General features: G+C 45.8%; 1 protein-coding gene across 4 annotated transcripts in view; it reads left to right on the top strand.

Moving 5' to 3' along the window:
• The window catches only part of SHANK2 (SH3 and multiple ankyrin repeat domains 2), a 771,218-nt gene that overhangs the window by 233,010 nt on the left and 524,067 nt on the right, over positions 1-14,141 (top strand). For all 4 annotated transcript variants that reach the window (XM_019551544.1, XM_019551542.1, XM_019551541.1 and 1 more), the window contains one exon: positions 9,279-9,345. In XM_019551544.1, coding sequence (XP_019407089.1) covers positions 9,279-9,345 — 67 coding nt within the window. The remainder of the gene's footprint in view (positions 1-9,278; positions 9,346-14,141) is intronic.

Genomic DNA, 14,141 nt, shown 5'->3' with positions numbered 1-14,141 from the left:
GCGCAGGGTGTCAAGGGTCTGCAGCAAGACAGCAGCCCTAGACTTTAGGAGGGCCAACTTCAACAAGTTGAGGAGACTAGTGGGTGAGGCACTGGGGTCCTTGAGGGCAGGGGAACTCAGTGTCCAGGATGAGTGGTCATTACTTAAGGAAACGATACTCAGGGCCCAAGGGGAGTCCATGCCAACAAGAAGCAAGGGGGGCAAGAGTGCCTGAAAGCCCCCCTGGCTCACCAAGGGTGTCCGGGAATGCCTGCTTACCAAAAAGGCGGTGTACACCCAGTGGAAGGGGGGTGCTATCTTCAAAGAGGAGTATACCTCCTCTGCTGGGGCCTGTAGGGGAGCTGTCAAGAAAGCTAAGGTGGACATAGAACTAGGACTAGCGTCCAAGATCAAGGATAATAAAAAAGTCAAGGATAATAAAAAAGTAGTTGTGGGAGAACCTGCAGCTGCCCGCCTGTGCCTGCCTTTCCCCAGCTGATCCGTATAAATGAATCTCTCCAAGTCAGTGTTGAATTTTCCAAAGCCGATTCAACTGAATCAATTCAGGACAGTGATCCAAATCTCCATATCAAGTCACTGTCCTCTGAGTCAGCTGAATTGAAATCCAAGTTGAATACGTCCCTATTCGCACAGGTCTACTGCACTGACCTAGGCTAAAAGGCTGGGGGCACTTGAGCATCCCAGCCTGCCAGCTGTTGCTCAACCTAGGCAAGTGGAGGCCATCTCTGATGGCTGCTCAGAACATACCCCCAATCCCCTGATGTCCACCATGGGGGAGGTCAGTGGTGGCCCCTCAAGTCATGCATCTGGCCATGGGGGGAGCCCCACACCTCTCCCTAGGATCCCCCTCCAGTCCTGGTCTGCTGAGCTGTAGGGGAGGGGGCAAGGTAATTTTCCCTCCTCCATAGGGTACGGCCGGAATGAGTCACTGATGCACAAAGGGGCAGAGGAGTTCCTCCTCCCAGGCCTGGCCCCAAGCCCAGTGATTGGCCATGTGGGGAGATCACCAAGCCCTCTGGAGGGTGAGATGGCACAACTGGGCTGGCACAAGTCACTGATGCATGGGGGAAAGGGAGAATGAAGTTCCCCACCCCAGTCTTGGGCCCCAGAGCTGGGGTCTGCCTAGCTGGAGGGGGCTGGTGCCTGGAGAGATTTCCCCTATCCCTGCCAAGCTGGGCCAGCTCCATAGAAAGAAGGATTGGACCCTGCCTCCCAGCGTAAGCTCCCCAGGCCACCTGGCATGTTCTACTGGAGCCTGGTGCCAGCAGCAGCCAGCAGGACATGACAGCTGACCCGGGGAGATTGTGCCAGTTAGCAGGGCCTTTGGGCCTTACTGCTCTATATGTAGCACTAACATCCCTTGGGCAAGTTTCCTGGGCCACCCAGCAGATCCTGACAGATCTTGGCACCAGTGGCAGCTGGCAAGACATGCCAGGCAGCTCGGGGAGCTTGTGCCGAGTGGCAAGGCCTGATCCTGCCCTCTATGGAATGCTCCTATTCAAAGTGCTTGGTGCAAGCCGCCTGGGCTACTCTGCATGCCCCGCCAGAGTCCAGCACCAGCAGCAGCCAGAAAAATGTTCCAGGTAGCCCTGGGGCTTGTGCTGGGCAGTGCAGCCCAACCCTTCTATGGAGATGGTCCAACCAGGTGTGGATGGGTAAAACTGCCATGGGGCCTGTTCCCCGCTGACCCCCCACCCAGCTAGGAAAACCCCAGCTTGGGGGCCAAGACTGGTGGGGGTCTTCATTCCCTCCTCTCCCCTGTACATCGGTGTCTCACACCAGCCTGGCTGTGTGTGTGTGTGTGGGGGGGAGCAGGTGTGGAATCAGCCGCTGCAGCTGGGCAGGCCAGGGCTGCAGGGAATTTGGGGCTGGCCAGGAGAAAACCCCCAGAGGCTGGGCCTCCCTGCACTTAGGCAGACACCCAGCTCGGGGCTGGCCTTGGGTGGGGAACTCCTTTCCTTCTCCCTCCTGTAGTCATTGACATGCACTGCCGTGTCCTGTTGGGGGGTGGGGGTTGCAACTGTCACAGACCAGTGCTCTGGCTCAGGGCTGGGGGTCTCTGTTCCCTTACCTTCCCACCCCTCTGCTTCTCAGAGCTGACAGGTGCAGGAAGACCAGGCTGGAGAACAGAAGACCATTGCTGCCTCAGCTCTGTAACAGCCATAGGGCAGGGCCAGCCTTGGCTTAGCTGGAGCAGACAAGGCTAGCCCACCTGCCCTGCAAAACCTTCTCAAGTTTTTCCACGTTCTTGTTGAAGTGCAGCACCCGGAACTGGATGCAGTACTCCAGCTGCAGTCTCACCAGTGTGGAGTACAGTTGGAGTATCACTTCCTTAGTTTTGCATGAGATGCAACAGTTAATGCACGCCAGCGTGTTGTTTGCCCTGCTGGCCACAGCATCACACTGCCAGCTCATGTTCATTCAATGGTCAATCACTACCCCTAGATCCCTTTAAGCTGTGGTGCAAGTCAAATTGTTACCACTGAGTCTGTAGGTATGTTGGGGATTGTTTGCCCCTAGATGGAGTACCTTACACTTCTGAGTGTTAAACTTCATCTGGTTCCAGTCCAATTCTCCAGCCTGTCCAGGTCCACCTATATCTGCAACCTATCTTGTAGCATGACCACACACCCCCATAACTTGGTGTCATCTGCAAACTTGGCCAATGAGCTTTTCACCCCCACATCCAAATCATTGATAAAGTTGTTGAGAAGCACCGGTCCAAGCACAGACCCCTGAGGGACGCCACTGTCCGTTTCTTGCCAGGACAACACAGATCCATTCATGAGAACTCTCTGGGTCCTACCATGCAGCCAGTTTTCCACTCACTGAACTGTTGAGCAGCTGAGCCCACAATCTTCCCATTTTTCTACAAGGATATTGTGGGATAATAGATCAAAAGCCTTTTGGAAGTCTAGGTATATAAGATCGACCTTCTCTCCCATGTCGAGGCAAGAGACCTGTATGTAGAAGGAGATGAGATTGGTAAGACAAAACCTACCTGCGATGAAGCCTAGTATGCCGTTAACTTTCATGGCAGCAAGAGCACACTCTTGTCTCATATTCATCTCATCTTCCACTGTAACCCCCAGGTCCTTTTCTGCAGAGCTGCTGCTTAACCAGTCAGTCCCCAGTCTGTACCAATGCATAGTATTGATCTGTCATAAATGCAGGACTTTGCACTTGTCTTTATTGAATTGCATGAGATCTCTTTTGGTCCAATCCTCCAGTGTGTCTAGGTATGTCTGAATCCTAGCCCTACCCTCCAGCATATCTACTACTCTCCCCAGCTTGGTATCATGTGCAAACTTTCTGAAGGTGCAATCCATCCAACCTCTTAGATTGTTTAGGATAGTGAACAAAACTGGCCCCAGGACTGACCTGTGGGGCACTCCACTTGATATGGGCTGCCAACTAGACATCGAGCCATCTGTTACAAGATTGCCCTCCCCCATTCTGTAAGGGATCCACACTTTCCCTGATCTTCCTCTTGTTGGTGACATGCTTGTACTGTTCTTGTTACCCTGTATGCACCTTGCTAGCTGCAGCTCCAGTTGAGTTTTGGGCTTCCTGATGTCATCCCTGTATACTCAAGCAATACTCTTGTACTCTTCCCTAGTTGTTTGTCCAAGTTCCAATTTCTTGTAAGCTTCCTTTTTGTGTTTTAGCTCATTGAAGAATTCCCTGCTAACCCAAGCTGATTTTCGGCTGTACTTATTAGTCTTCCTGCTCATTGGAATGGTTCATTCCTATGCGCTTAGGTTTTTTTAAAATGCAACCAGCTGTTCTGGACTCCTTTCCCCTCAGAGTGGTCTCCCAGGGTATGCTGCCCATCAGTTCCCTGAGTGAGTTGAAATCTGCTTTTCTGAAGTCCTGGCTCCTTACTCTGATGCTCTCCTTCTTTTTCTCAGGATCTTTAACTCAATCATCTCATTGTCAATGCTGCCCAATTTGCCATCCACTTCTGCATTCCCCATCAATTCTTCCCTGTTTGTGAGCACCAGATCAAGAAGAGCATTTCTTACTCCAACCCTAACCATGTTCATGAACCCAGTTTCTCCCAAATTAAGTTTATTATAGAAATCTGTAGAGTCCATAAAGGTTATGATAGAGCTGAGAAGTACTCCCCTCTTTTGTAGTACTTACATTAAAGTATAACAACAAAGATGGGAACTTATGTACCAAACTGATTCAGTATACTGTATTTACTCCAATCCAAAATGAGGTTTTTTTCTCCATTCAATATGAGGGGAAAAAGGCCCTTTGTTTGAGTACAGTGGTAGGGCAGGTGGGTGCTGCGTCTCTTGGTCCCAAGCTGGGCTCAAACTCAGCGCCACAGACACAACCCTGCTCCCCCACCACTTCTGCCATCTGACTCCATGCTCTTCTCTGCCTGTCCCATGCCACTTCTGACCCCGCTACCTCCACTGCCTACCTCACTGCACCCTTCATATATTGTTGACCAGTGCTGTTCACTGTCTTTATCGGTGACTTGGATGAGAGCGTGGAGAGCACTCTGTCCGAATTTGAACGACGCCAAAGTATGGGACAAAGCAAGCGTGAGGGAGGGCAGGGAGTGGATTCAGGTGGATTTGGACAGATTGGGAATGTGGGCAGAACAGAATAGGATGCAGTTTAACAAGGGTAAGTGTAAAGTGCTACATCTAGGGAGAAGGAATCATCAACATACCTACAGGCTGGGAGGTGACTTTCTAAGCAGCACAGTGGCAGAAAGGGATCTCAGAGTCATAGCTGACTCCAAAATGAACATGAGTCAGCAATGTTATAAGTAAGGCCAACCGCACTCTTTCATGCATTAGAAGGTATATCATGAGCAGGTCTAGGGAAGTGATTCCTTCCTTCTATGTGACCGTGGTAAGCCCACAGCTAGAGTACTGCATCCAGTTCTGGGCACCACACTTCAAGAGAAATGTGGATAACCTTGAGAGGGTTCAGAGGAGGGCTATTTGTATGGTCATAGGCTTACAGGTTAGATCCTATGAGGAGAGATTGAAGGACCTGAATCTCTTCAGCCTCCGCAAAAGAAGGGGGAGAGGGGATCTTGTAGCCATCTACAAATTCATTGGGGTGGGTGGGGAAGGGGGGACAGCAAGAAATAGGGGTTACTGTGTTTACCAGGGTGCCCTTGGGTTACTAGGAACAATGGCCATAAATTGATGGAGAGCAGATTTAGATTAGACATTAGGAAAAATTTCTTTACAGTGAGGGTTGTCAAAATCTGGAACAGGCTTCCAAGGGAGGTGGTGCTCTCCTTTACCTTAGAGGTCATTAAGAGGAGACTAGACAAGCACCTGGCTGGGGTCATCTGACTCCAGAGCTCTTTCCTGCCTAGGTCAGGGGGTCAGACTTCATCTACTAAGGTCCCTTCCAACCCTAAAAATCTATGAAATCTATGAAATCATTGCTGCTTACTCTGTTTCATGGCTCCTCTTTTCCTGCCTCCTTGTGCCTGCCACTTGGAGGCAGGAGCTGGCCTGCCCCAATGGTGCATGGCTCCTGCCTGCAGTGCTGGCAGCCCTGGGTGGCAGCAGGAGCTGGCCTGGTCCTGCTTGAAGCCCATGCCAGCAGACTGGGCTGACTCAGTGCACCATGTGTAGCCCTCAAGTCTCAGGTGGTGCCATGCACTACTGGGGGGCTCTGCCTGCAGTGGGTCATGAGTACCTGAAGGGCCTGCTGCTGGCTCCTGCTGTTGCTGCCAGCAGTGGGGGCTGTGTGCAGTGGGGGGGTGGGGAGCATGGAATGCCCCCCAAAACTCTCCCCATGAACCCCCCACAATCCATCCACAACCCTCACCCCCCCAGTAGCCCTACACCCACAAACCACCATCACAAACACCCCACCCCCACCCACATACCAACAAAGCCCACACCCATGAACCCCACTATCAGCCCCCCACACACACTACATTCAGCCACAAACCCCAAACATACGCCCCTCCACAAACCCCACACCCCTTCCCCACCCCTGCGCTAAACTGGACATCCCCCTCCCCCCCAAATCTCACACCTTGATGCCCAGCCACCAGATCGGGTGGAACTTGCTGACAAGAGCCATGGCTGCAGGGGCACATGCCACACTGCAACCCTTCCCTGTACCCACAGTAGTGCTGAGACATGTGGTCTGGGGGGGGCTTCTGGTCCCAGGAACCATTTGAGGGGTATGGTGGGCCGGGGGTAGAGGTGGAAGTTGTAGGGGGGGGGATTGAGGTGGCAGTGGGGTCTGTGGGTGCATATGATGGGCCGGGAGTGGCAGCAGGGGTGTGTGTGAGAGAGAAAGAGAGATGGAGGTGGGGAATGGGGGAGTGCTGTGGAGAGGCCACCAGACCTGGGCTTGCAGCCCCGCTGACATCCTTGCCGGCTTGGAAGGGAAGGGAATGGAAGAGGCTTGACCAGTCCCAGAGCCCCAGTTGAGGGTTTCCTTGGAACAGTATGGGGATCCCTGGGGGCCTGGGCACATGCCACCTGCAACAGCATCCACCCACTAGGACCTGCGGCCCCATGTCTGCATGCCTGTCAGACCTGTACAGGGATTGCATGGCCACATGGGCTGTAGTATGGGCATTGCAGCAGATCCATAGGCTGCCAGTGAGCCAGGGCTGCAGTTGGCCTTTGTGCAGCACTGCTGCCATGTATGTCCCCTCCCTGTCATCTGTGCAGCTGTTGCCTGGCAACTGTGTTCATTGTGGTGGCCCACTTTGAACTAAGTATGTTCTCCTGGCCCCAAATGACCAGGAGGTCATCCACCTTGTTTGCCCTCCAGCTAAGTCCTTGGTGCTGGCCCTGGTCAGGATCCTCTGGCTGGGTCCCACCACTTGACTCGCTAGCAGGAATCCTGGTGTTCCGTGTTAACAAATTGCACATTCTCTTATTAAAAAAATCTCAAATTCAGTCTTTAAAATACACAAAAATCCATGTTCTTGTATGATTAAAATGAAATGCCACTAGAGAGAATAAGAGAGAGGGAGGTTGATCAGTTGGGCAATGTTTTACTGATATATTTAAAGCAATTTGTAAACCTACCAGTGTTTCTCTGTCGTCATAATAAAATAAATTCTAAATATCTATATGCTTTGGTGTTGGCTTTTGGCTTTGTTATCATAGAAAAATCAGAGCTCTCCCTGTTCCCTTTACTAATCAGGATGTGGGGACAGTTGCCTGGCAAATGGGCATGCAAGGTGTGAGATGTGGGGAGGATGTGGGGTTTGCAGGAGGGACTGAGGAAGGGGTGTAGGAGGGTGGATATGGGGTTCTTGTGTGTGTGGGGGAGGTTCATGCGTGGGTGCATGGGAAATGTGGGTATAGGGAAGATGTGGGGCTCATGGGTGGGTGTGTGGGGGTGGGGGTGATATGTGTGCGCACCTTTGAAAAACAGCCACAGGTGGTGGCAGGAGCTGTCCTGGTTTTGTTCAAAGTGGGGAGGGCTGAGCCAGCTCCGCTCACCATGTGCAGACTCCAGGTCAGGTGGCTTTATACTGCTGTGGGGCTGTGTCTGCAGCAGGTTATGAAATCCCCAGTAGCCCAGCTAGCTGCTGCTGCCAGACCCCGGTACTGAGTGCCGCAGGGGGTGGGTGGTGAGCAGGCGTTTGGTGGCCACGCTACAAACCCCACCCCCATAATCCCCCCTACAAACCCCATAATACCCCCCACAACTTCCCCCATCCCTCCACCCCCCCATACCCCTGCAACCACACAGTCCCTTCCTGCCTCCGTGTCCCTGCTTCCTAGGTAAAGCATCTGGGTCTGAGCCACTTCTGCCAGCCTTGCCCCACTCCTGTTTGCTCCAGGATTTGGAGGCAGCATGCTGAGGCAGCTATAGAGATGCTCTGGCCAGGTGCCAGAGCATCTCTCTGGAGGACCCAACCTCCAGTTGCTTCAGGGCATGCTCGTAGACCATGCCCTGTGCTGCTTTTTTTCTGCGGGTTTTTTTTGATACTAGGATTTTCCAGTACCAGATTTAGAGTCCACACTGCAAATATGCAGCACAATGAACATTTTCTCATTCCTAGCGTGCCTCCTGTGGCACCTTAAACTGTCTTGAGATGCCACAACAGGCAGATGCTTGCTAGTCTGGATGCGAAAAGTCCGGCCTTTGGATTCTGTCTCAGTGGCCTAAAGGGGGAATGCCTCCATTTCTCCAAAACTTCTGCCTAGACATATGCACCAAAGGTCTGGGTGACCTCTCATGCATGCACCATGATCCAGAAGGATTGATGGTAGGCAAACAGCAACAGCAGTGCACAGTAAAGCATCTCGTGCGCCCCCTGAATTATTAATTTATAGTAGTTTAGGCTTTTTGTTTTGTATAAACAATCCAGGGTATATTTTGGTTAGTCTGAATGAATTAAATGTAGGCTTTTAAAGACATTTCTGCATCTCACTACTTCTTCTTCTTCTTTTTTTGTTACTTAAAAAAGTAATTGTTCACACAAAGACCAAATTTCAGACTTTGTCTCACACTGACAGCATCCTGGCACTCAGGATGTTCCTGGGATCCTCCACAAAGACCCCAGTTCTCTCAGATTCTGATGCTGCCATGATGAGACCCTCATGACTCCACACTCCTGTAGATAGGGGAGGGGATGGAGTGGAGGGTCTCTGGTTTCCCAGTTCTGTGAGGGAAGAGATGCTCAGGGAAAGCAGAGGTGAATTGCAGGAGAGCACACACTGATATTGGCTCTGCTCCCTGCTCTCTTCTCTGAGTCAGGGAGAGGAGCAAGAATGGGGATAGGGGTTGCGGAGTGGCTCTGTCAGTTCATTTAACTCCTCTTGCCTTGCTGGGAGAGAGAGGAGGGGGCAGCAAAACTACACTCCCTGTAGTGTAACCTGGCTGAAGAGCACACAGCCGCCAGCAGCTGCAGTGATTTTGAAGACCTCCAGCTGCGGGGGCATGACTGCAGTTGTAAATGGAGTTCCATGGCTCATAATGTTACTTCCTGAAACATTTCCAATCCCACTGTACTTCAAAACATTTCAGATGTTATGTACGTTTCTGCCCTAAGGGTCAGTGTTCCTCAAAGCTTTATATTGTAGAGTTCTAAGCTCCTCACTGCAGCACTGGGAGGCAGATGGGTACTATGCATAAGAAGGTCAAAGATTCAAAATAAACACCGCTTATCCTAGCTATGTAAACAATGAACATATTTCATGAACACCAGGATCTCTATCTTAGAGATACCTCTCTCTATACTATATATCTACATTTGTCTGGTTCATGACTTAATATAACACATTAATTTGAATTATTCTATCGTCATTTAGGTGGCTATAATAGCAGGAAACTTTGAGCTGGCTGAATATATCAAGAATCACAAGGAAGCAGATATTGGTAAGTAAAATACTGACAAAATTGTGAGAATGAAAAGTTCTCAAAAGCATAGTTTAGGAATATTTAAATCTAAATTAGGAGTCCAGATTTATGCACAGTATGATTTCTGATACCGAGAATTGTTTTAAAAATATATTCTATATTGTAAAACTGGAAGCAAGAGGGAAAAGGTTGAATGATTTTCAAAGAGTATTCCTTTTTCAAAGAATACTGGATATAAATACCACAACTGTTATGAACGTGACTGAGGCAGTTTGGGGGACACATGCTAAGAGACAGAAGGGGTCACGTTCTCTCTTTCTTTCAAGTTGCGTTTGCACTCTACTACAAGCCCCACACCATGCCGGAACTAGCATAGCCAGTCCATAGTGGGTTCACCTCAATGCAGGGAGATCTTTGTGTTGAACCTGCCTAGCACATATGGCCACATGTCATGTCCTGTCATTGAAGACAGGAAAAGAACTGAAGGGGGAACGGCTGTAATATTCCTCTGATTATTACAGCCCCGTGGGGCCCATAAGGCCGATCCAAAGCTTGATTGCATATAGAGGTGCAGCAGTTTAAAATGTGATTTTAAGCCAATTTAAACTGATGCAAAAAGGTAGACTGATCAGGAAAATGTTAAAATAAGCTAAAAAAAATCTCATTGAAATAAGAGTGTCTATGGAGTCATTTGCATAAGCTTGATGTACCAGTATAAATCTATGAATAGACGAAGTCTCATTTACACAGGGTTTAAGTTAGCTCATGTCCAGCCCAGGACTAGGAGAGAACTAATTTGTTATTCCTTTTCCTTATGCACTTCTTGGTTGTTTTTGAACATCTAACTAGGGAAGTGTAAGTTTCAAACTCATGTTGTCATTCATGATCTACTGTTCCCAACAAGATGTGTGGTCAAAATAGGAGAGTTTTGCATAAAGAAGAATAACATGGTGATTCTGTAGCTAATCCTATATTTAATATGGTCAAATATGGAAAACAGTTCCTTTCTATGAATAGTTTAGTTTTTTTTTCTGCATTTACAACCTGTCCTGGCCAGTTAAAGTTCAGTCAGCAGTTGGAAATTAATCAGTTGGGTCTCTTTAATATGCATCATATCCTATTCCTGTTTATGTTTACAAAGGATATTTTATGGTTTTATAACTTTGAGAAGGAGTTAAAATGAAAACATTCAGTAGGGATAATTTAAGTGTTTTAATTTATTCTTGTGGTGACACAGTTCAGTAAGTAGGTTTAAGTAATGTAATTCATAGCACATAGAGGTTTATTTACTATTACATTTTTCTGTTCGTAGACTTTGCTCTTGAAAAAAAGTTGTGTAGAATAAAAGAAAAAGAAATAATTAAAGATTTTCCTTTTGAGCACTCTGACACGCGTGCCTCATTGATGATGTTACTACTCTTATCACCTGTCTTAATCTTAATCAACTCTGCATCTTAATATGTTCTGTAAGTCAGTGGTCACCAACCGGTGGATCTCGATCCCCTGGTTGATCTTGGAGTCTCTTGTGGTAGATCTTGGAGTCAATCTGAGGCCGGGGTGGGTGGCTGAGTGCCTGCCTGCAGACATGCACGCACCTCAGCCCAGCAGGTCAGTCTGTGGGGGAGGGAAGGGGTGAGGGACAGTGCTGCAGAGGCAGGAGCAGGGGTAAGTTGAGTGGAGCGCAGCTGGGTGGGACTTACCTCCTGAAGAGTTGTGCCCGCAAATAGTTTTTTCTTCCTCTGCCCCCCCACTCCGCGCCCTTCCCTCCCCACAGACTTACCTGCTGGGTGGGAGAGGGGGAGGGGGGACCACTGCTCTAACTTGATGACCAGTTTGTGGGAGTCACTGCATGGACATTGTCATATACCAAAGCACAGATTACTCAAATTCTTGTTTGGTTTGATGCTACCAGTTTTTAGTTTGGTGCTACTAATAAAGAACTTTAAACATAATTCTCCTACCATAAGACAGTAATACTAGGAAAGGATGTTCACAGTAGTCTCAAATCTAACAGAAAGTGGTGCCATTTTGGAAGAGCAAATCGTTTATAAGTGATAAAGGTTTCAGAGGCAAGGGGGAAAAGGATAACACTGAGGGAGTAGAAGTAATAATCACATTTCCTTGTATTTATTTTTTAAACTAGGTTCAGCAGATAATCAGATAATTTTTTGTACACTTGGCAGATGTTGAAAAGATGAATGAAAATTATGATGTCATTTATTCTTTTGAAGTAATCCTGTTTTGAAAAAAGTTTAGAATAATATTTGAAGGCAAGAAAAATGAATGTGCTTAAAGACTTATTTTGGAAAAATCACATGACAGTAATTTACCTGAGTTATTCTAATCCAAGATGCCCACAAATGATTTTTTTTTTTTTAGGAAATAATGAACATATCCAAGCACTTTATTTATTAGGCATTTTGAAAATCCTCAGGATGAAAAAATTTTTCAGTTCTGTGTCTGTGCAGTTCTATCTCTTTTTCTATTTTGAAAGAAATGTTACAGCTGTCATACAAATGTACTCCTAATGAACTGCCTAGGAGTTACATATTTTTAAAGACTAACACCAAGGATTATTTTTGTACCACTTTATTTATTTATTTATTCATTCATTCAGTTAGTTATTGCAAACTAATGGTAAGTAATAGATTAAAAGATGTGATGAATAGAAATGTTAATCCCTGATTGTTTTCATCCAGCCTACAGCTGTCTGAGAGTAAATGAGCACAGGAGGTTTAGAAAGCATTTGCTATTCAGCATTTACTATGGCTTATATAGGATGTAGGTACAAAAACCCAACAATAATATATATAGGAATCCTAAAACTCTCATTAGATATAGTTATGCAGATACTAAATGTGTCGCAAGATGCTAATCCTTGGATTTTGATAATCTATTTTTAAATCTCTCTTTTTTGCCTTGGTTCTTTGTGATGAGATGAATTTTCAGATGGATTAAATGAAATGGGTTGTTCTTCAAGTGAACAAGGTTTGTTTTATACCATACATCTTGTTCTTCGGCAGTTCTGAAGATAGAAGCAAGAGTGGGTTTTTGGGGGTTTTTTATATCTAAAACACATTGAGCTGGTGTGTGAGTTTTTGGTAGTTGATTAGCAGACAAACTAATACTTGGATACTGTTGCTAGGCTTCAAGTCAGAGTTCCTGTTTTCCTCTATAATTATGCAGAGATGTGTGTATGTGATGGTTTGTGGGGGCTTTCACACAGATTTTTTTTTGGTAATTTAGTATTTTTTGTGAATACTGAAAGTCTTCTGATGTATTAAGTTTATCTTTAAAATATATATTATTTCATAGTATGCAATTGCTTTTAAATATAACACTTCATCTGTAAGAAGAGTCTATTGTTATTAGAATTGTGTCAGTAAACACATTGCTTAAGATGAAACATGCATTTTGTAAAGTAAATGGACTCAGGAAACAGCGGTTTCATTATAAAAATGCTTTCCTAACCTGTTTTATTTAATTAGATCAGAATGATTGAGGTCATTATTGTTTGTTCTTCAGCTTCAAGTATTTAAATTAAACACTCTCCAATGTATTTTCCAATACATATTCCATTTATTTATTTTTAAAAGCTGTTGAGCAGTTAGAGTTGAATGGATCAAATTCCTGCTGAATGCTGCTTAAAGCAGTTATGAAAAATTACATTTTGAACCATTAAAGCCAAACAGAAAAAGAACAGTAACGCAAAAGGCATGAAAAATCCACAAAACACTCAGCAGCACTCTCTGACTTGATCTATTTTTATCTCACATTACTTAACAGACACAAAAGGGATGCAAGTGTGTTAACTCTGCTCATTTGTCTTTTGAATTATATGAGTAACCCTAACCTATTTCATATGTTATAGGGCATTTCCATTTTGAGAAAATGGAAAGGAAAATGACATTAAAATAATTTAAAGGCAGTGGCATTGAAATCTTTATTGTTCATATTTTAAGAACTTTGCTAGGTATTGTACTGTTCATGCTCATCATCCTATGCACCCTTTTCTAGTTTCCATAAATTCATATTAATTGTTGATGTCCGTAGGAAAACTTTATATCATAGCTTCTAAATTTGGTTCCAATTGAAGGCAGCTGTGATTAAAGTAAGGAATACATATATAGTTGCAATTGCTTATTTGTTAACAAACTGGTACCAAGTCATAGCAACAAATTATTTGATGTTTCAATAAAATGTCAATGAGCTATCAGATTAGAAAATTTATTGTTGATTGTTAGCATCTTACAAACCGAGACAGACTTTAAAAACTATTCAGTAGTTCCCTTGTCCCTTTGATTATAAATAAGGTTCTTTAGTGTGTGCACTAGCATACAGCCAGTGATTAGATATTTAATTTACATCAATTTTGTAATATTATTTTCAGAAACCGAAAATTCTGCTGTCGCTGTTTTAAATTTAGTTTTGTTCTTTGCATACTGATATTAGATTATAATTTAGACTTTTTAATTCTTTGAGACACTGTAATGCAAAATGAATACAGCCTGTCCCAAATTGCATAGTATATAATTATTGTCTGATTTGTCTGACTTGTTCCTTAATCTTAACATGAAAGTAAGAAAGAAGATGATAACATATTCAACTGTGGAGAATGCAGTAGAATACAGAATGTTACAGTCTGATCTTGCCATCTGATCTTTTGCCTAGACCTCTCTTCCATGTGGAGCATCAGTGGGTGCATTGTCCCCTACAAAGGCCATATTTCAGGATTTGGATTTCCAAGTAATGTACAGTGGTTTAAGATGCTGAGATATTTTCCTGGGGCAAATGCAAGCCACAGACTAAGACCA

Source organism: Crocodylus porosus, unplaced genomic scaffold (assembly GCF_001723895.1).
Source record: "Crocodylus porosus isolate Cpor-Errol unplaced genomic scaffold, CroPor_comp1, whole genome shotgun sequence".
NCBI lineage: Eukaryota > Metazoa > Chordata > Crocodylia > Crocodylidae > Crocodylus > Crocodylus porosus.
The sequence above is the reverse complement of the archived record's forward strand: the minus strand, read 5'-3'. Positions and strand labels throughout refer to the sequence as shown.